Source organism: Podarcis liolepis (assembly GCF_965112155.1).
Source record: "Podarcis liolepis genome assembly, chromosome: 3".
Lineage (NCBI taxonomy): Eukaryota > Metazoa > Chordata > Lepidosauria > Squamata > Lacertidae > Podarcis > Podarcis liolepis.
In genome coordinates this window covers 40,164,661-40,187,164 of record NC_139557.1, presented here as the reverse complement: position 1 = coordinate 40,187,164, position 22,504 = coordinate 40,164,661, and the positions used below count along the sequence as shown (strand labels likewise).

General features: G+C 40.4%; 1 protein-coding gene across 3 annotated transcripts in view; it reads right to left on the bottom strand.

Annotated features, from left to right (window-relative positions):
- Positions 1 to 753: 753 nt before the first annotated feature.
- Positions 754 to 22,504, bottom strand: part of CD109 (CD109 molecule) — a 64,933-nt gene continuing 43,182 nt past the window's right edge. For 2 of the 3 annotated variants that reach the window (XM_083497339.1, XM_083497337.1), the window contains exons 25-33: positions 21,234 to 21,462; positions 19,947 to 20,112; positions 18,899 to 19,089; positions 17,351 to 17,506; positions 17,193 to 17,258; positions 10,841 to 10,983; positions 6,052 to 6,208; positions 4,693 to 4,795; positions 754 to 3,829 (exon numbers count right to left, since the gene is read on the bottom strand). In XM_083497339.1, the coding sequence (XP_083353465.1) occupies positions 3,657 to 3,829; positions 4,693 to 4,795; positions 6,052 to 6,208; positions 10,841 to 10,983; positions 17,193 to 17,258; positions 17,351 to 17,506; positions 18,899 to 19,089; positions 19,947 to 20,112; positions 21,234 to 21,462 (1,384 nt within the window). In that variant the 3' untranslated portion in view covers positions 754 to 3,656. The remainder of the gene's footprint in view (positions 3,830 to 4,692; positions 4,796 to 6,051; positions 6,209 to 10,840; positions 10,984 to 17,192; positions 17,259 to 17,350; positions 17,507 to 18,898; positions 19,090 to 19,946; positions 20,113 to 21,233; positions 21,463 to 22,504) is intronic. The other variant, XM_083497338.1, reaches the window with a different exon arrangement.

The window sequence follows — 22,504 nt, the reverse complement described above, 5'->3', positions numbered from 1 at the left end:
AGAATTCACTTGCATATATCTCTCATTACCTACTCAGTTTTGAGCAACTACCGGTAATATGAGTAGCAGGTGAAGCAGCAGATAGGATTTAAAACCCTAATCCACCTAGGATCGGGATATCTAAAGGATTGTCTTCTCCCATGTGAACCTTCTCACTCATTAAGATCTACTGGAGAGACGCTGCTTTCTTTCCATCTGAAGAGTGCTTAGCTGGGATGCAGAAGGGAGTTGTCCTGTAGCCACACTGAGGGCTGTGGAACTCAGTTCTGAAGGAGACCTGCACAATGGCCTTGCGCCACCTCACAAAAATGTTTGCCATTTTGCAAGAACTGGCCTGCCAAACTGTTGTCATTTTAAACTTCTTGGTTTCCATCTACTGTCTTATGATCTCTTGCCAGTATTTTATCGTGCAATTTTATTCTGAGTATTTCCTATTTTAATCTGTGTTATAAACTGTCTTGAAAATTGCATTGGAAAGGTGATGCTGGACTGTTCCTCAAGAGCATAACTTTTTTCTTAAGTGGTTTGCTTGAAACAATAGTTTTCCATGAATGTTTGCATCAGGCTTTTATGACAAAGTGGGCTTATAACCTTAAGAGTGACCTAAAGCTATGGGCAGTTTGCTAAAGCTTCTGCGACCAAGGAGAGTGATTCTCAGTTCAGGTACTTAAAATCTAGCTTCCATGTACAATGTGCTATTCCGTGATTTTTACTACAGACAAAGATTTTCCCGTAATCAACAAATATAGTAGCTTTGTATTTGAAAACTTTATATAATTTTTCTTTTCAACACAGTGATAGTACTGTCTGGCTATTTGGCAGAACCAAATTCTGAATCCAAAATCCGCACACACAGTTCTGAATGCTGGGCTCACAGTAGCAAAAGATGAAACACAGAAGCTTGTTCCCATGCATACATTGCCTTTGCCAGATGGACAAATTGTCCCCAAATTTGTGACCTTGCTTCAATACAAACATTGCTTCTGCTGGATTATTGAAACCTCACCCGCTACTGTCCATTAGTAAATCGAGAACCATCTAATCCAAAACAGAAAAATGTCGCCATTTAATGAAGTAATTGCAATGACTTCTAGATTCAGTGGAAAGTACAGGTAGGCTATATAAGATGGTCCAGCCAGAAATTTAACACCATATGGTTGTTTTGCATTTTCACTTGAAAAGTCAGTAAAATATTTTAGAAATCCCAGCAAAGAAAACTGCAGCGATACCACAAACTAAGAATCTTAAAATGTATACATCATTGCATAGTAGAAAAATATATAATCAAGACATTGCAAAGTTTGGACAAAACATACATGCGTAGGGAATAAGAATTAATTATCTAAATGAAAGAGAAACGGCAGCATTAACAATTAGCAATCAGCCAAAGTTAAGCATCTGTTTAAAGCTCTCCCTTTCAAATGAACAAAGACTTAAACACTTCATTAAACATGCGCTTACCTGTCTCACTCAAATAAAAAGGTTTTTAAGGCTGCAACCCTATGCATTTACTTGGAAACATGCCCCAATGAACTCAATGACACTTGCTTCCATGTAAATATGCATAGGATTTGTCACAAAATATAATTTGAATGCTAGTTATTTTGTTGGCAAATGCTATCTAAGAATTTTTGATAGTTGATGTACAATATATTTGACATTTTATAAATGACATGAAATGGTATTGAGTATTATATAGTTTACAACTTATCAGATATCATAGTTGATGGCTGCCAAAGTCAAAACAACCAGTATATGCCAACAAGACTAGAGCACTTAAGTGTTGAGGTAAGATTTAACATTCAAAATGTAAATGTAAATTCAAATTTCAAACTCAATTTCACTCTGGAAACTGGGCAAAAATTTGAATTTTTGCAAAATTGTGAATATTGGTGATATTCATCTAGGACTATGTACTAGTTGTAGTTTGTCCTATACCTTTTTGCAAATTGCAATGATTGCAGTTTAGATAAGAGCCAGATTATGAAGAACACTGCTACTTTTAACCTCTCATCTGGCTTTTCTTGTCCACCCTGACCTTGAGTGAAAAAAGGCCTACTCTAGGCTCCATCTTAGCCTATACCATGTTTCCTTCCTTTCTGAGGATCTTCTCTTGCTTTGCAAGGCGTTTTTCTCTGACCAGCCACTGCAGGGAGGTTCTGTTACTGTTGCTTTAAAAACTATGGTAGCATTCCTACCACTGAGGTATTCAAATTCCTATGGGCCAGAAGAGCCCGCCATGCAGTTCAACAGTTCCTAATGCCTCTTCCCCATGGCACTGTGTGGGTAAGCTGATGCTTCATGCTGTCTTAAGTTGGGAGGCAGCCAATTCAGCTCCTGTTTTACTGCCCAGCAAGAAATAGGGCAAGTAATTTATTTTCTACTGTAAACTCAACCTCACATTTCAGTCCGAGGTGCATGAGAAAAACAGATGCCTTCAACTTTAAGATGCCTGCTTTTCACACACTTGCATTTAATAATAATAATAATAGCAATAACCAGATACCTTTTTCTGGTACAAGTTGTCTTGAATAAAATTTAGCATTTTTCATTTTGTGACTGCGTGAGTGTAGCTGTTTAGAAACCACCTCAGTTTGCTTTGTTTGTGCCATTATTCAGTATTGTGTAGAAGAGGGGATTTCGGCAAGCCTGGCTTGTTGTGCCCCCATCTGCTGGAAATTCTCCCTTCTACGCAACTGTTTAAAAGGTGCTAAAGAGACTAGGGCTCTTGCATCTGTAGCTAGGACTTGACCCTGTGCCATTAAAGTCAGCAATACTTGCAAATTAAATGCTAGAATAAAATGTGTCATAATCTAAACTGGTTTTTGTCAATCCAGTGCTTTCCAGATGTTTTGGACCACAACTCCTACTAGTCCTAGCCAGCATGCCTGTGTCGTCTGGATCTGATGGGAATTGTAATCCATAACATCTGGAGGGCACCAGGTTGGCAAAAGCTGAACTAAAAGGAATGTAAGGCTTTAGATAATGATATATTTTCTAAAACTTTTTTTAAAAAAAAACACATCTTATTTTTAATGTACAAAGAACTATATACTCCTAATTTTTTTCCTCCAAATAAATCTGATCTCATTTAAATATTTATTTAGAAAATGAACATTAACGTTTACATGTTTTAAGTTCTTAATGTTACTGAACCACATCCAGAAATTTAGCACTTATATTTGATCCTTCTGTCTCTGGATACAGAAGTCTGGACTGCAATACTATACAAACTTACCTAGAAGTAACCCCCATTGAACTCAATGGGAATTATTTCTAAGTTTACATTGATAGGAATGTGCAGTTAATCCCTGAACTTTAATGGGTGCAGGAGAACATTTGGCTCTGACCTGGAATAATCATTTCAGACAGACTCTCTGGGGAGAAGTCTGGCTCTTCCTGATAATCATTTGGAGATGGCAAGTTCCTGAAAGAGTTCTAGACCTATCAGTGTGTTTTTAAAAATAAAATAAAATAAACTGATAGCTGTCACAGGGCCCAATCTCAGTTCTCCAAATTAGAACTCATCCCCTTTTCCTATCAGGTCTCTGCCTCCAATGAGTGGAAGTGAGGAACTTCCCCATCCTGATTTCCCTTGTGTAGGATGGCGAGATCAATAATACTCTTAGAAGTGCAACATGGGTAAGATGCCCACATTAGAGCAACCAACTATACAACAGGCTTACATGTACTATTAACAGTTCACAAGAGAGGTAAATTAATGAAGAGCCATCCGCTGAACAAAGATCACATTCATCCTTTTCACAGAAGGTGCATGGTGACAAACTCTGCATCACTTCGGAGTTGTAGCTTCTCACTGCTCTTCTCCCTGTTGTGCGAGATTGGAGGAGTACCATTCACTACAAATCATACTTAAGACATTTTAGTGAGATATATTTGCATAAAGCTGAAGAGAATGTCTGAAAAGCTACACAGCTTTCATGGAAATCAGACCACTAAAATCCACAATGTGAAGTGAATCCATTTGACTTTGTCTTGAGAAAGCCAAGGGGCCCTAAATGATGTGTGTTCTGCAATGAAGTTCGAAATATTTTGCTATGCCACTAATTCAGGCTACAGAACTAAGCAGAAGCAAAACACTGGCGTGCATCTTAAGATACGTTAACTTAAAGAAGTTCACAGAAGGAGGGTTTCCTATCCCATCCCAACTATGTGTGTCCCTCCAAATGCCCAAAGTGTTTCTCTGTGGGGTTAGGACTTTCCAAACAACAGCAGTCCTGGGGCAATTGCTCAAAATTAGGCCTTGATCCAAATGTAAGTTAACTTAAGGAGGTTCATGGAAATGAAGTTTATCATCCTTTTCTCAGCAGCTCCCCATGCCCCACTGTTTTGGAGGGCCCTCCCAATAAGATTTTCAGCAGGTGCTGGGGGAGGAGGGGACGGGAAACTTTCTTCCCTTAAATTCCTAAAAGATAATTTAACTAAGGATCCAAGAGCAATTGTTCCTGCACACCTCACCTCATGGTGTTTATCCTGTAAGAAATTCACCAAACTACATTCTGGAAGAATTTGCTTGTTCATTTTTTCCCCCCTGTGGTATTTGATACTAGGGTATTTTCCATTTAATATGGTTCTTTTCAAGCTTAAAGGAGTCAATTCTTCACTTTAACTAACTACAACTGCTTATTTCAGCACTGAATATGAGATATGTCAAAAACAATTGGCACTTACTGGGTTCATAATAATCCACCACAGTCACAGAGGCATCCTGGGTATTTGCCACTTTGAAGTCTCTCACAGCTGGAATGTCTACACAAACCTGTGTTTCATTTAACTAAAAAGTAAAAAGAAAGAAAACTTTCAAAGACTTTTAATATACTCCTAGGGTGAAGGCATGTAGCTGACCAGATGAATTAATGTCCTAACTTCTTGTTACTAAAATATACCAACATTAACTGGTTCTGCTGGATCAGAATGAAGACTCCTTTAGTGCAGCATCCTGTTCTCTCAGTGGCTACAGGTGTGGTTTGCATAGAAGCACTTCCTGCTTGCCTGTCCTAAACCTTCCAACATTCAGCTTCATTGGAAGAGCCCAGTATTATGAGAAGTGGGGGAGGGATTTCTCTCTATTCGCTTTATCCAAAACACACATAATTGTATATACAACTATCATGTCCCATCTTACATATCTGAACTCAAAAGCCTTTCCTCATAGCAGAATTGTTCCCGCTTCATTATCATTTTGGTTACACTTTTATGACCCCCCCAACCCTACAATACTCTTTTTAAGATGTAGCAACCAGAACTGAACTCAGAATTCCAAGAGTAAAAATATATAGTTTTATTTTCAGCCCCTTTCCTAATGATCCGTCTAACATGAAATTCACTTTTTTTCAAAGCAGCTACACACTAGGTCAACATTTTTATCAAACTATCCACCATGATGCCTACATCTCTTTCCTGACCAGTCACCTCCAGATCAAACCACATAAACGTAAATGTGAAAGTATGGGTTCTTTTGCCCCAATGTGCAATGCATTCCTCTTTGTACACAGAACACTTTGCATTAACCAACACATATAGCTGAACACATCCTGGCAGTGTGGATCTTTCATCCGCCAGTAGGAGTGGGCAGATTAGACTGCTGGAGCAAACTCGTATATGAACTCATATACAAACATTAGTGCTAGTCCAGGAAAAAAATGTTCCATATTCGGGGGCAGAGACACACAACCCCATTAACTGCTGCTCCTTCCACACCTTGTGTAAAGAGTGCACACTAGGAACACCGTATGAATCCATATTTCATGTGCTTAATACTGTTGTTTCACTGAACACTAAAAGGTCATATACAACAAACATGTCTTTAAAACAAAATAGTATTCCAAGTATACAGCTTTAAGCAAAACCCTACTGTGGAGAAAGTAGTGCATGCCCTATGAGAATATTGCCCTGTTTTTTAGTTCCAGAAAGTTAAATTTATTTATTTTTTGTTTAAACTTCGTAAAAATGTGATATCTGAATTTAAAGGGCAGGGGGTAGTAAAAAATTTTTTTATTAATTAAACCCTCATCCAGTATTTTGACTTACGGAGTCCAGATATAAATGGACTTTGCCTTCCGCCTTCTCCACTTTCTTAACTGGATCATCTAATGACACGAAACTGGGTGACAGAGAGAAGCCGCTCAGTAATCCAACCTCTATGAGGGCCATGCCACTCCTTGAAGATGAGCCAACACCCAAATACCTAACAAACAAAAAAGGGAACAGAATAGTTTACATAGATATAAACTTACTCAAACATTCTATTGTAAATACTCCATGTAAAAGTATGGGTCACTTCATATGCTTAACTGAATAGGCAGCTCCATTTGCATGGATGGTGTATGAACCCATGGAGGAATGTGACTTTTCATCCACCCCAACAATGTCTACAAGTATAATCTAGCTACAATGGGACAGAACCTGCATGTGATTTGAATGTCTTTCCACCCTTTTAAAGGGAAGGATTATGTTGATGACATGTGTTGTTTGTTTAGTCGTTTAGTCGTGTCCGACTCTTCGTGACCCCATGGACCAGAGCACGCCAGGCACTCCTGTCTTCTGATGACATGTACATACACATTATTCTGAATGGGGTTATACTCTCTCTGAAGAAGCAACGTGGGGATATTTCTGGAACCATTACTGTGGCTTGGGGAACAAGTGGCCTTGGGGCACCGGGATAGCCTAACCTCTGTTGACAAAGCTCTGGATCAAATTATCACAATGTGTTATATATGAGGCTGCCTTTAAACTGCAGCTAAAGCAAAATTCAGCAGCAAGATTGCTGATCTGAGCCTATGAAACCAATTCTGGCACAATTGCATTAGAATCATAGAATCATAGAGTTGGAATAGACCACAAGAGTCCAACCCCCTGCCAAGCAGGAAACACCATCAGAGCACTCCTGACATATGGTTGTCAAGCCTCTGCTTAAAGACCTCCAAAGTAGGAGACTCCACCACACTCCTTGGCAGCAAATTCCACTGTTGAACAGCTCTTACTGTCAGGAAGTTCTTCCTAATGTTTAGGTGGAATCTTCTTTCTTGTAGTTTGGATCCATTGCTCCGTGTCCGCTTCTCTGGAGCAGCAGAAAACAACCTTTCTCCCTCCTCTATATGACATCCTTTTATATATTTGAACATGGCTATCATATCACCCCTTAACCTCCTCTTCTCCAGGCTAAACATGCCCAGCTCCCTTAGCCGTTCCTCATAAGGCATCGTTTTCAGGCCTTTGACCATTTTGGTTGCCCTCCTCTGGACACGTTCCAGTTTGTCAGTGTCCTTCTTGAACTGTGGTGCCCAGAACTGGACACAGTACTCCAGGTGAGGTCTGACCAGAGCAGAATACAGTGGCACGATTTCTTCCCTTGATCTAGATGCTATACTCCTATTGATGCAGCCCAGGATTGCATTGGCTTTTTTAGCTGCCGCGTCACACTGTTGGCTCATGTCAAGTTTGTGGTCAACCAAGACTCCTAGATCCTTTTCACATGTACTGCTCTCAAGCCAGGTGTCCCCCATCTTGTATTTGTGCCTCTCATTTTTTTTTGCCCAAGTGCAATACTTTACATTTCTCCCTGTTAAAGTTCATCTTGTTTGTTTTGGCCCAGTTCTCTAATCTGTCAAGGTCGTTTTGAAGTGTGATCCTGTCCTCTGGGGTGTTAGCCACCCCTCCCAGTTTGGTGTCATCTGCAAATTTGATCAGGATGCCCTTGAGTCCATCATCCAAGTCGTTGATAAAGATGTTGAATAAGACCGGGCCCAAGACAGAACCCTGTGGCACCCCACTAGTCACTCTTCTCCAGGATGAAGAGGAACCATTGATGAGCACCCTTTGGGTTCGGTCAGTCAGCCAGTTACAAATCCACTGAGTGGTAGCATAGTCAAGACCGCATTAGCTATCAATTAGTTTTCAGGCTTGAGTCAAAGTGCTTATTTTGACTTCAGGACACCAATACCTCAAGCACCACCTCTCCCCAACCTACTCAGACACTGCTTGTCAGAAGAGGCCCTTCTGTGTCCTTCCTCAAAGGAAGATGCAGAAGGTGGCGACAAGCCTTCTCAGTGGTGGCTCCCTACTTATGGAATGCTTTCCCCAGGAAAGTCTCCCTGGTACCATCATTGTTGGCTTTTAGGCACCAAGCTAAAACACTCCTGTTTATCCATGCCTGTGACTCTTAATTGGGAGGGCAGTGAGTTCGACTTTTAGCCTGCCTTCTTCTTTTAAGGAGGTGGGTAGGATTTGTTCTTTTATAAACGTTCTTAGATGGATATGTATAGGTATTGTGTTTTATTGTTATTTTATATGGGGTTTTAATTTCTTTTATGCTCTAAGTGGCTTTGGGACATTATTTTGTGTTTGAATAGTGACCATTACATAGAATGAATGGATGAATACACACTCACAAAATAAATGTAGCAACAGTGTATAGCAAATTTTTGCACATCTCCACCATCTAAATAGAGGAATTCAGTTCATACAAGTGTGTGAACTAGTCCCCAATTATCTGGTAGGTGAACCAACAAAATTATGACCAAGAATTGGGCATTAAATCCCTAATGTAATCTAACTGGAAAGTTTTAAAAATGCATTTCACTTTTGGTTGTTCTAATTATCCTAACCCTTAATTAAAATCCAGGGGTGCCGATTAGGAAACACAGCATGGCAATAATTTACAAAGAAAATTGCTAAGCACTTGTATGTAAAATTCATCTTTCTCAATTTGGAAAATATTATTAAGGACATGCATTTGTCAGTTAATTAATTTGATCCAGATAGCTCCCCAGCCACAACTTGGAAATAACTATTTCCTTTGCTGTCTGCTGCTTCTTGGAATCACCCTAAGAAGCGGGGATGTAACTGAGGAGAGGTGGAAATGGCAAGAAGATGGTTTTAAGAAGCACATAGGCCAGTAAAAGATATGATGTGGAGACAAGAACACCCTGGGAGTGAACAAGAAGGGAATCAGTTTTTTTCCAGCAAGAACTGACAGCAGTGCAGCAAAATACAACAAACTCCCACTAAAATAAAACATGACAAAGTTAGTAAGTCCCATTCCTTTGCATTCAATGGGCCTAGTCACAACCTTTTGATGGATTGTGTCCACTTGGCAGTTAGAATCAAGCAGAATAAAGTTATTGGAAAACTGACTGCTGCAAAACCAAACTAATCTAGCTCGTCTAAGCAAGCAGTAGCTGCAGAGTCTTCTGACCGGTGGACCCCTTCTGTCACCTGAGTTCCACTTCATTCACCACAAATGTGATGGAAAAATAAAGAGCTTGCTGATTGTCTGGATGCTTTCCAACATTTTGTAGTATTAAGTTTCTAGTTGATTAACCTGTTATTCAAGCATAGGTAAATCTGCAGAACACTTAACTAGTTGATGGTCTATAGCACCTAAAATAATGTATGGAATTTAAATAACAACACAATTCACTACATGTCATAAGTCATTTGACTGAGTTCAATGGAGCTTATTTCCAGGTATGTAGATATAGGATTGCAACCTATATAACTAATTTATGTAATGGAGCCTCTGGGATAACCATCCTTTTTCTTTTTGCCTCCCAGAAGTGCTCATGAAAGCACCTTCGTCCAGATAATCACACAATATAGTAGATGCCTGCAAATCACATAATAATGCTAACTCTCAGCTAGGCTATGAAAACATGTTTGTGGCTTTTTAATTTATATGAGGTAACACTTAAGTACCTTTTCATGAGGGGAGTTCTTCAAATAGGTGGCAGAAGGATTTTGCTTGGCAGAGACAGTAAACCACCACTGTTCTCTTGGAAAAAGAGTGTGTCTCCAATCTGTATTTTGAATGCCTGACAGTAGTTAAAAGTAATTTAATAAAACTGTATTTCTTTTTATATGGGGACAATTTGCAAGAGAGGAAGACTCACTTTTCAAAGCAATGCTCTCAGGCCTGGCAGCAGGGATGATTAAATACAGATATGGCTTTGAAAGAAATTCAGTACAACTGCTGGCTGAGGCTGGCTCGTGAGATTAAAAGGAAACAAAACCATCTGTGGGATGAGTCGCCAGGCCAAAGTAGCTGCTATTGAAAACAAATAACTGAATTGGAACTGGATGTAATTATGTCTGTGTTGTAACTGCAAATAGGAAGAGAGCTCTGGTCATTGCCATCAAGGTATAATTGTTTTCTACAGAACTATTGTAGAAAAATAAAGTCCAAGAGGAATGCATCAGAATGCTAGGAGGAACCCCAAGGTTTAAATAAGTACAATAAATATGATTTTTTTTTATTTAAAAAAAAACTAAAGGGGGGGCAAAGAATAAAACCACAAAGAGTTTGATGAAATCTGAATAGGATCAGGAACCACAGGATGTTGAAGATCAGTTGAAAAAGAAAAGCAGAAAACTTGGGGGAGTGGAGGGTGGAATGGGGTATCCTGAAAAATGACTTGGCTAGCTGGCTAGCAACCTAAGTAAGGAGATTGCTGGGGATGCCCTTGTGGAACCAAAGCAAAACGGATGAGCAAGCATTTAAAATCAGCTAATTTAAATGCACAGGCCTCAATGGAAGGAAAGCAAGCTAATGAATTGCTATGTTAAAAAGGAAACAAATTTTACTGGCATTGTGAAGACTTGAAACCTGATACAAAGCATGTTTACTCAGAACTGTTCTTTAAAAATGATCATCTGTTCAAATCTGCTATTCCTGATATTTTTGCTTTATATACATGCAATCTTTGCTCCCTTGAGCTATTCATGTATGTGTAAAAAAAAAAAATAATTACCCTGTCCAAATATTATTAGAATTATGTAAATAAAAGGGGAGGAGTGGTAGTTTCACATATTTACTTACTTGGTGCAAATGTTCAGCGTTAAGTGATTTATATCTTTTTTGTCATCCTTTACGACAACATCCAAGTCAAAGGCTTCCTGACTTTGTGCAGATCTACGCCGCCTACTGGTATGTGAATTTTTCACGTTGTACATAATATTGAGCTACAAGAGTGGAAACATCAAACATTGGTGAAATTACTGGTGTGTATATAAGTGATATAATACAAACATCTGAGATCAAGCTGCAGGACTATGAAAGAACTCTTGAAGAGAGGTAAGAATAGGGCAGTCTAAATTCTAGATCCTGAAAACTTTATAGTTGTGATATAGTTTCAGCATCAACATTCACCATAGAATAATTTGAGTCAATCCAGAATGTAAGAGGAGCAAAACTGCCAGGCTAATGCAAGCAAATTATGAAATCCCATGAGTATGCTGCCATTAACATTATGCTGCCATAAAGGACAGATAGGGGTGTAATTTGTATGAATCCCTAGGCATATGCTTATTTAGGAAACTAAATACAGAACTGCTGTAATATAAAAAGACCCACCCCCCAAAAAAGTAAAGAAGGTAAAACACATCACTGTTTCTGAATGAAAACATCCACTCCTAAGGCCTCAAAAGAAGCCCATCAGGATCCCAAAATAATAATAAAAAAGTTGAACATGCTTTCTCCTTATTGGAGGCACGTTGTGAATTTGGTCAAATCAAGCTGGAAGCAAATCAGCAATTTGTCAACACCCAAAAGCTGTTGTTTTAGTATTTGCCAAGAGAAGCAAACGGGGAAGAATTTACCAGCAGCACAGGAACATCTGAAACAATATACTGAATGACCCCTTAAGAACACATTTAATTGAAAGAAGCTTCATGTTTAATCTTCCATTCCTTCTTGGTACTGGACAAAGAAAAGCGCACAGAGAAAGAAAGGCTCACAGAGGAGTGACTGAATATGCTTTACCTGACTACAGTATCCACTCAGGAATGGAAAAACTCCTTCCTTCTCTGCTGCATACGGTGCAAAGCAAGATTTCATACCACACGCAAAGAGCATTTACTGACTCATTTTGTAGGGCACATCTGTATAGTGGTATAGAATACAGAGATGCATCCAGTGTACAGCCAGCCCTTCACAATTCACACACCTAGGCTGGTACCCACAGCTGCCAACACTGGGGTTTGTGAGGACGGCAAAACTAATTCAGGTCTTGCGGACCTTTTGTACAATATGCGAACATTTGCTACACATTTTCTGGGAACAAACCATCTTAACTTAAGATTGCACTTCTGTTCAAGGGCAAATGTATTTTACAAGCACTTAAATATACAATGTTTTGTATCTGGGAAAATGTGATAGTTTCCCCAGATTGTGCAGGCATTGTTTTTTTGTAACTGGATGTAAGTGTGAGTGTCTGGGCATTTACTAGATAATGCTCACGTCTCAATAACTGAATTCATGTCTGTACTATTTTGTGATCTTCCTAGTTAAGGTTTTTATTTGTTTGAAATGACTGGACTGTTGAGTGTTTCCAGCTGCCTAACCTGAACACTGGCGTGCTCATCCTGACACTTTTATTTAAGTGGCAAAACCCAAATTGGCCCTTCTCCCCCTTTATGGAAACTTTAGGTTTTTGGGGATTTTTTAATCTTTAAGGTTGGGTGTTCTCTATCCCCTGTGCCAGCGCACACAACCCACTAGGTTTAAGAAGGCGGAGAACGAGCAGCGTGGTCTGAAGCAAAGTTCCTCATATCTTTATATACAGATGGGGGACATTGCAAACTGTAGCTGGTTCAGGATGGCTGGGGACACTTTTGTTTAATTGTGTAGAAAGGCCAGCAGTCTTGCTTGGCAAAAGTCATATTCTGGCTGTGGGGCAAAATACATTCTAGACTCCTGGATCATCTCTAGATCCACACCACTGGTTTAGCTAAAATAAAATAAAAATTGCAAAAATAAATAGGAAGTTGCTGTGGCAAAACAGCACACTGAAAGGGACTATCCAGGAACACTGACGGATAGCTGGAATTCAGTGTTTGTAACACTTAGTGTAACTAAGCTTACCAACTTCTGACCCCAAAGAGGCTCCTGTTTCTTCCAGGAAGCACAGCAGCTCCTAGCACACTAATGAAATAGCAGGACAAACTGCACTCCAGCAACTACCGACAGCAACAGAGAAATCTTCAACGCCAGTCACTGGCAGCCTTATTAAGCTTTTTTTTTAAAAAAATCTGGTGGCAGTCCCTGCAATATTCCATCTGAAATGTGTCAAGTATTTGGAAAAATCTCCTACCAGTCCAGGAATCCTTTGCTTTCCTATGTTTATTCTTAAGCCTCTGATCATAGCAAACAGATGTCTGGATGGAGGTATATGCTAAAGGGTTATCTTCAGCAGGAGTTTCTTCTCCAAAGTATTTTATTTGGCTGTTAAATTGAGTGTTGAGGAAGGAAATGGAATGTTAAACTAACAGCACAATCCAGCACGTGTCTACTCAAAAGTAAGACTAATAGGGCTAAGTCTCAGGTAACTGTGCATGCGGCCTAACTTGCATAAAAAAACAACAAATGCAAGCACCTGTAAAAATGGGTCATAAACAACCTCATAAAACCAGATGGGTATTATCTCAAGGGAGCCCTGTCAATGTCCAGTGTGTTAAGAAGTCCAAAATATATTTTATTTGGTTAAGCAGAGTTAAAACCCTAATTTCATGGAGTTGCATCCAACAAGGCTGTTCTGTTAATGCAAAAACTTCTGCTTGTGAAAGCACAAGTCAGCTGCAGGTCGGGGGAATCCCCAGAACCGATTTGGGGGGCACATGGAGGAAAGGAGAGAAGAGGGGGGAGAAGTTTTGCTGCACAAACAGATGTTCTTGCGTGAACTGGACAGCTTTGTTGGATGCAACCCCAAATAAGCATGTCCATCTTGACTAAAACAACAAGGCACATTAATTAAAACCAATTTGGATCCCACACTTTGCTGCAGGTATATGCATGGAACAGATGTTAGTATCCAAAACAAAAGAAAGGGCTTCTGGAAGTCAGGCATGACATTGCCAGAGGTTTCAGCTAGATCAGCCCATTTCACAATGAAGAGTTTAATTAAGGATGCTTTCTTCCAGCCAACAGGAAAGCTTGCTGCGTAAGTTTATCAACAGTAGACACAAAGAGCATAACAACTATGCCTTTGATTTTGATTTTTTTTTAAAAAAATCCAAGATAAATAAAGTTTCAAACAGGCTGACCAGAAGGCAATAAAGATGCTGGGACACCTGGTACGGAAAAAAAAATAATACTCAGATGGATATAAGATACTTAGGAATAGACAGATCTCCTAAAAATCCGGCCTGTGTTATTAGAATTGCAAAGAGAGAGGCAATAATCAATCACCAGAAGGTCTCCACAGAACTGAATGGAGGGGAAAAACTTGTAATGGGGCCTCCCAGGTACCTCCCAACCCAGTCCCACTGTTTCTGCAGTTCCAAACAGGCACAACATCAGAAAAAAAATTATTGATCCCTTTAACAAGTCAGCTACACATGGTTGGCAATCTGCATTTCGTTGGTGAGCAGCATCTTGTGAAGACCTGCCAACAGAGGACCTGCACCAGTTACCAAATGTGGCTGACCACTATCGTGCTTCCTCATCAAACTCTTATTTGCTATCAGACGACGCCTTTGGTTAGCTGCTGCACAGCTGCACAGCCTTAAGTACAAAAAAGAGTTTTTACAACCCAGAGCCTTTTAACAGGATAGAAATGTTTCCTGCATGTGGTGAGTAGGACAAAGATGTCCTCCTATTACTCATTTTGCTGTTATTTAAAGAAGAAAACTAGGCTGTGTCACGTTTAAGGGCTCTGGAAGTGAGGAGCAATCTGCAGGATGCCTCTGGAGGAGTATCGTCAAGCCCTCTGCCAAGCCCCACCCAACTTTCCACAAGCTCCTTGTGCAGAATAGCTGTGCCATGCAAGGGCACCGGCACAGAAGTGCCATTGGGAGCAGCTGTGGTAGCCCTTGGCCTGAGCTTCAACAGGAGGGGACAAATTGTTCTGCCACACCAGGGTTGGGATGCGTATGCCAGAACATATGAGCTGCTGCTTTGCAGCAATGGCTCACAGGATAAGGGAATTAATATAGCAAAAAGAAAGAAAGATGGTAATAATCACATGCGATTTCATATCGCAGATGAAAAGCAGATCTTGCTTGTGGGCTGGAGTGGCGGGGGGAAATAACCCTTTGAAGGGTATCACAGTTCTTTTTCGTTCAGCAAGATTCCTGCCAAGTAAAAGGAAAGACAGGAGGTGGTTCCAGCAAACCCAAACTGTATTGGATGAAATTATTCCAGAAGTCTTTATTTCTTTTGCTCTGCCAAACTACAGACGAGAAAGTGCAGGGTCTTGGAACTGTATCACGGAAGACCCGTGCTTTAAATCTGTTTTTGCTATAGTCGTGGAAATAATGGCTTTCCAGCCATCTGCCTTGCTCTGCCCCCCAGCTACAGGAATCTCCTACTTCGTCAAAGAAAAGTTAGTGCCAAGCTGTACCAGATTTCCTGAGTCTCTAATGACCTAGTGGTAAGGATAAGCCATGTAAGCCTGGAAGGGTCAAGCCCCACTAATAGCATAAGGCTACCACTTGTGATGGTAGCCAATGCCACTTAAAAAGTAACAAGACAATCCTATCCACACTTAATTATGTGTAAACTCCATTCATTCAAGTGGAAAAATCTTAAGGGGAAATGTGCATAGGATCAATGTTACTGTTAGGAAACAAGTACATATGCACTTAGTAAAGGGTAAAGGGACCCCTGACCATTAGGTCCAGTCGTGGCCGACTCTGGGGTTGCGGCGCTCATCTTGCTTTATTGGCCGAGGGAGCCGGCGTACAGCTTCCAGGTCGTGTGGCCAGCATGACTAAGCCACTTCTGGCGAACCAGAGCAGTGCACGGAAACATCGTTTACCTTCCCGCCAGAGCGGTACCTATTTATCTACTTGCACTTTCAAACAGCTAGTGCTTTCGAACTGCCAGGTTGGCAGGAGCAAAGACCGAGCAACGGGAGCTCATCCCGTTGCGGGGATTCGAACCACCGACCTTCTGATCGGCAAGCCCTAGGCTCTGTGGTTTAACCCACAGCGCCACCCGCGTCCCTTATGTACTTAGTGCTTGAAGTCAATTTATTGTTGCAATAAATTTAAACCCATAACAGAATGCTTATGTTTGATTAATTCTAGATTTAAAATTAGTCCGATAGGTTCATTATTTAAAAAGAAGCTTGTGATATTTTGCATTTGTTGTTAACTTTTAGCAGTCTGACTGTTGTTGGAAACAATTCCTGCTAACTCCACTACCTTCAAATATGATGGATGAGCAAGCAATTGCCTTCTGTGATACCGACAGAATTCTTGGCCTCCACTGCTGGAACTGAAATTATTCTCAAACACATTTGAACTTTATGGTAATCAGAAACAGCATTTATGAAAATGCACACACCAGAATAATTCCAATTTACAATGCTCTGGTCTCTTACTGAGATTTTACAGGAATAACATATACTTTACTCTTCGACTTCCGCCAGTGTTGAATTACAGCTGATGAATGGCTGATTACTGTTTATCTGCTGCAGATTAGTTTGTTTGTTGCACAGAATTCAAGTCATCATGGAAAGTGATTCATGTAATTTATGCACTCAGTTTAATACCTTCTATGGGAATTAAAGACAAAAGTATGTGATAAAGGTATTGGATTTCTACGCTAACCTATATTCTGCACTCTTGCCACCTTCAAACTACGAACAACATTATCTCTTCTGGCAGCATCTACAAATGGTGGCAGATACCAAACATAAATGTAGCCAAACACAAATACTCTCATAAGAGGGAAGGGATGGAAAAATTCCATTGGGTGAAGGTCATCTGCCCACAGGAATTAAAAACCAAGCCATAGATTCTTTATGTTATGGACAGCCTTACTAGTTATCATATGATTGTTATAATTGAATGATAGAGCGCTTTAAGAGAGTCCAGTACAAGGGGCAGATAAAACACACTGGAAAAATCCAAGTTAATTAAGTCACAGGGACTCTAGTAAGTGGCCTAGTTCACATAATGTTGAGTCCACTTTTGAAAATGAAAATGTAATCCAACTTAAAAGTAGCCATGGTGGACTTAGGGCTTTCAAATTTCAGTGGCATCCTGTGGAATGCCAAAATCTGGCACCCCCCACCCGCCTTCTGTTCTAAATTATCATTGTGGCGCCCTGTTAGCTCAGCGACCAGTGCGGGTGAGCCAATCGCACACCCCTAAATCCACCTCTGAACGTAGTTTCTAGTTCAAATAGCCTTCTGAAAAGAAAGTTCCACAAAAGCAACATCACATACCTGGAAGAGTCCCAAGCCACGACCGCTTGCAAAAACTGCAACTCCCACTGGCTGTGTAGCTGCAACCTAAAAACAATGGTGAGTATTAGCATGTTCAAAAAAGCACAATGAACTGAATGCACTGCACTGAAAACAGAAGGGCTTCTTTACTACAGTACCTCTTTGGTCTTGAGAAGTAAGCGGTTTTCATTATTAATTCTGAACACAACTGGATCGTTTTCGCTAGATGGACTGACTGTTACATCCATTTCTGTTTCAATGCCAGTAGTAAGCATTGCACAGGCACTCAAAGCCTGCAGGGCCACTATAGTGTCCTGTATAGAGAAGCAAGAACAAATTGTTTAATACGGATGCCTCTAAAGTAAGTAGGTTCCAGCCTGCCTTAACAGTTGGATTGTTTTGCTCTTTGAGCTGAGACACACAGGAGTCTCTGAACCGCTGCTCCAAACATGTAGTTTGGACCAATGCTATAGCCAGCCAGAGTTCTGTTCTAGCCTATTCATAGCTGAATGTAAGTACATAGGACCCATGGACACAAGGAATGGGAGATGAGGCTGGCAGATGCAATCTTCCTTCTCCCTTCTTCACATATGCATTGGCACCCAGACTGAATACTTGAACAGGGTGGTGGACTTCCTTGTTCCTTCTGCTTGCTGCCCAAAGAAGCTAGGCAGAGCACCAGACAGTATTTGCCCTGATCTTTAAAAACTATAAGGGTTGCATGACAAATGCTTGACAAGTCACCTTTATACAAAAGTTTAAAGTTCTAATAAGGAAAAGGGACAGGGAGGGCAACGGCCAGCATGAGAAACGAAACTGCTGCATAAAAATAATTGCAGGAATTGGAATGCTAACACTGAACAATCATGGAACATGGAATGGGCTGTGCCAGTTTGTTGCTAATATTGATGGTTCAGTTGGTAGAGCATGAGACTCTTAATCTCAGGGTTGTAGGTTCAAGCCCCAGTTGAGTAAAAGAGGACTGGACTAGATGACCCTTATGGTCTCTTCCAACTCTACAGTTCTATGATCCTAGGTAAAGTAATTGGTCAGACATCATTATGGAGTACACTCAGACCTAATCTCAGTTTTGAATTCAATCCAAATTTCTATCTGCTATGCCACACTTGCACACTTGCTCACACTCATTTTTATGGAAGACTCCCAAGAGATCTGGGAGAGACCAATTGGAAAGCCTTCTAATTATCAAAGAGCAATCTGTTAAGTGTTTTCTTAGCTTTTAATGATTTGATAAATGGTTTTTCCAAGTAGCAAATACCCATCAGTAATGAATTCATTTCACTTCACTTCTATCCCACCTTTCTTTCGTCACAGAACTTTAGGTGGGATTCTCCATTCATGTGTTGGTCACATCAAACCCTACTTTGCTGCAACATTTGTCCACAGACAATGCTCTGGGCCTGTTAGCAATCAGGCTGTGGCTTTGGCATGCATTTTGTAGAAGGTACTGACAGGCTCCCTTGAAGAATCAAGCATTTCTTCCTTTCATCCTCAAAAACAAATGAACTCCTTGCAATTTCGAAACCAATTACCAAGCAGTTAATTTATCACAAGTTCAAAACAGTGCTTTTCAAAGTTTCCTGTCTAAGGTTTAAAAGAGAAACTCCATGGCTGGAGCCACAAAAAAGACTAATATTAATTATGAAAAGACAACAACAGTAAATTTTGTAAAGATGACCTCTAACCTGTGTAGAAGAATAGCCTCCCAGGTGGTTTCTTTGCTGGCTTAACCACTTCATAATAGGGATCCCCTCTAATAATCTCTGTTGTTTAGCATGAGACAAAACAGCATAGCCTGCAACCTCAATATCTACAGACTGAGGCTGCCAGGAATCAGACAGTTGAGAAGCTTGTGATATCCAGAATCTGAGTTCTTCTGGAAAAAGAGGGATAAACTTTTCACATAGCAGCAACAAAATAATAATAATAAGCCTTTCACAACTAAGAAACTATAATAGTTTGAAGTCCACATACAGTCAACCATTTCAAAAATCAATTATTTTGAAAAGAGCATGGCTGCCTAGCTAGAATCCTGAACAGGAACACTCCACACGGCAACATTTTGTTGCAGGTGCCACTTGAAAATGAGTATGATGCATGCATGGGCAAATTAATAAAAACTTCTTGACTTATCAAATAAAAGAAAGGCGGTAATCCACTTTTTGTTTATTCAAGGAGAAGCCTACAAAGCTCAAATTAAGTTCCAGAAGCATTCCTAATATTCTCAAAATTAAAAACAGTGACCACCTTTATAACTAGGGTTTTGTTGGGGAGGGTTATAAATAATGCTGTATCTCAGGTTCTATAGGTTTGATTGACACTTTCTTTATACTAACACAGCGTTTCTCAGACACCAGTGGACCCCAAGCCACTTTCAGGTGGGCCTCAGCCTGGCCAGTGCCTCCTCACTTGCCTGCCTCACCCCACAATAAGTGCCATGGCTGGAAGATAGACACGTTTAGGGTAAGGGAAGGGAAGGGAGATCTCCCTCCTCTGATGGGAAAGAGGGAGAGAATGTGTTGAAGGAAATTAAAAAGTGAGAGGGAAAAACCCATGCCAAATTCTGCTTCCATCTGCCACCATTTTATGACTGGTTTGGCCCCTGCACCACCATTTTATGACTGGTGGACCTCAGTTATGTCATATGGATCCTGGGGCTAGAAAGTATGAGAACCCTGTACTACCATAGTGGTTGTACCATCTGCAATTGTAAATTCAGTTGTCTTACACTACCTTGATGTTCTGATCTCTCATTCAGCAGGTCCAGAGCTCGCTTTGCTTCCGCACTCTTTGCCAGCGATAAAGCGTAAGTCACAAGGGCAAGCGTATGATTATCTGATATGCCTTCACTTAATTTAAATTCCAGAAAGTCCAGCGCTTTTCTTATAGCATAATCATACTGCAGAAAGAAAAATATGAAGTAAGCTATGAACTCCCTTTAACCAAGCAAATGTTAAATTGCAATCTTCATACATTAATGTCAGGGTTGTGTGTATGCTGTAATTCCACAAAAAAACAGAATGTTGGCTTGATCACATAATCCAGCGGCCTGAGAATCTTAGCTTTCTTTTTAAAAACAGCAAGTTTCTAGCCTTTATGGCTGAAAAGATGCTTGAAAGGGTATGGGCAAGACCTGAAATCTCAGGATCCAGATGATGCTTAGTGGAGATGGGGAGATTTCAGTGCCTCGTATAGCTCCTTGCCCACCTCCAGCACAGATCATGCAAACCACACAACAGAAAATATGCAATGAAAGGGGGAAATGCAAATTGCATTTTGAAGATAAATGAAAATAAAAATGAAGAGAAACCCATTCCTGGTCTAACAGAAATATAATAGATCCTTCTTAACATGCAAGCCCAAGTTGGACAGAGTTTGGGCTTATCCACACTTACCTTTTGCCTTCAAGTGGGGTTTCTCAACAAAAGCCTCCTCTTTAAAGCTTAATTAGAGCATCATCAATTCAGGTTTTCCGCAGATTAACACTTGCTCCAATTCAGCTTCAAAGAGCAGGTTTCTCAGGGGAAGCTCCAGAACAAAAAAAGGAGGTGCTCAATCTCAGAGCTATTTTATATTGCGAACCGCTGCCTGGAAAGAGCAAAGGAAAAGTAAGTGTGGATAAGACCTTGTCTAGCTGTTCCTTTAATCAGGACTGACCAGCCTTTTTTGGTCTGATGGACACATTCACCAATGCCCGTCAACTTTGGGGAGGCTTGGCCCCTTCAAATACAGTGGTACCTCGGGTTACATACGTTTCAGGTTACAGACTCCGCTAACCCAGAAATAGTACCTCAGGTTAAGAACTTTGCTTCAGGATGAGAACAGAAATCGTGCTCCGACGGCGCGGCAGCAGCAGGAGGCCCCATTAGCTAAAGTGGTGCTTCAGGTTAAAGAACAGTTTCAGGTTAAGAACGGAACTCCGGAACGAATTAAATACTTAACCCGAGGTACCACTGTATTTTCTTAGGGGCACCAAAGGAACCTCGGCTCCTAGGAGTTGGCTTCTATGGTTATAACTACCTTATCTGTTTGGTACTCTAATAGTGCAGTCATAATATAAGCAGTAAGAGAGACAGAGCTGTTAGTTCCTCCTTGCAGTTCAGTATGCAGCACTCTCCCAGGCTCCTGGAATTCCCCATTGTGCTTCTGATGTCTAACAATCCAAGCAGCTGTTGTCTCCAGGATAGATGAATCAATATCTATGAATGGCTGAGCTTGAATAAAACTCCTTAACACAAAAGCCGATAGCCTAGGGAGAAGTGAAGAATAAATATGTAGGAATTAAACACTTCCACAGATCCCATTCTTTAATTTAACTTGCACAATGTGTTTAAGAAAATATCACAAATATATGCACTGGAAGGCTTAAAACAAGCTTTGCATGTGCTAATTGCATACAATTGGAACAATTTGTTTATTACATATTTTCATGAACATGTCTGGCCTTGTAAACTGTCTGAATAGGAGACCATATGGGAACCATATGTAAGCTCCTCTGTGCTCTTTAGTGGAAATGCAAATTCTGAGTGCAGATAAATAAATAAAAGTATTTAGGGCATATTCTACAACATTATGAAAAAATTCTCAAGTGTGAAACATGCAAAGCAGCTCTTAAAAAGAAATACTTGGAAATAGCCAGCAGCTTTTTCTATTGAGAGAGCACGGATATGCCAAATTACAATGCAAGAACTACAGTGTAAAGTCGGAATAAATGCTTTATCCTCCAAGAGTTCATAGCAGATGGCAACCAAGCATTCCAACCTTTGAAGCCATATCATTCACTTTCCACCCCTCTCCTGAAATTATTTAGTGACCCACGACACTCACCCAGACCCACACATTTGAGGGATAACCAGCCTCATATAACTCTAATTAATGCATGAAGGAGTTGATGCCACAGAATAAGCTGTCCTGCCAGGCTTAGCTAGGTCACTTCCCTTCACCTCAGGAAGAAGGTAATCAAGCCTATTTTTGTCCCACTGTCTGCCTTAGAAGCGCAACGTGTGATGTCTGAACTGGCTGCTGCAGCTAACACTGCATGGCTCTAACAAGCCTTTCTTGTGTTCCTATCTCAATAATTTAGGAACTTTCACCACTGTAGCTAAGGCAATGACTGCTTGTGTTTTCTAACTATGGAAAAGCACATGAATCTGACTTTTGGAGAGTTTGTAAGTAAAGCATTTCTATCTTACCAAACATGTGGTCTTTTTCTATGCTAAGGGAACAGGGGGACTTTGGAAGGAACTCAGCAGAGCATATTTTAAAGGTCTAACAGCCTATATTCCTATGCT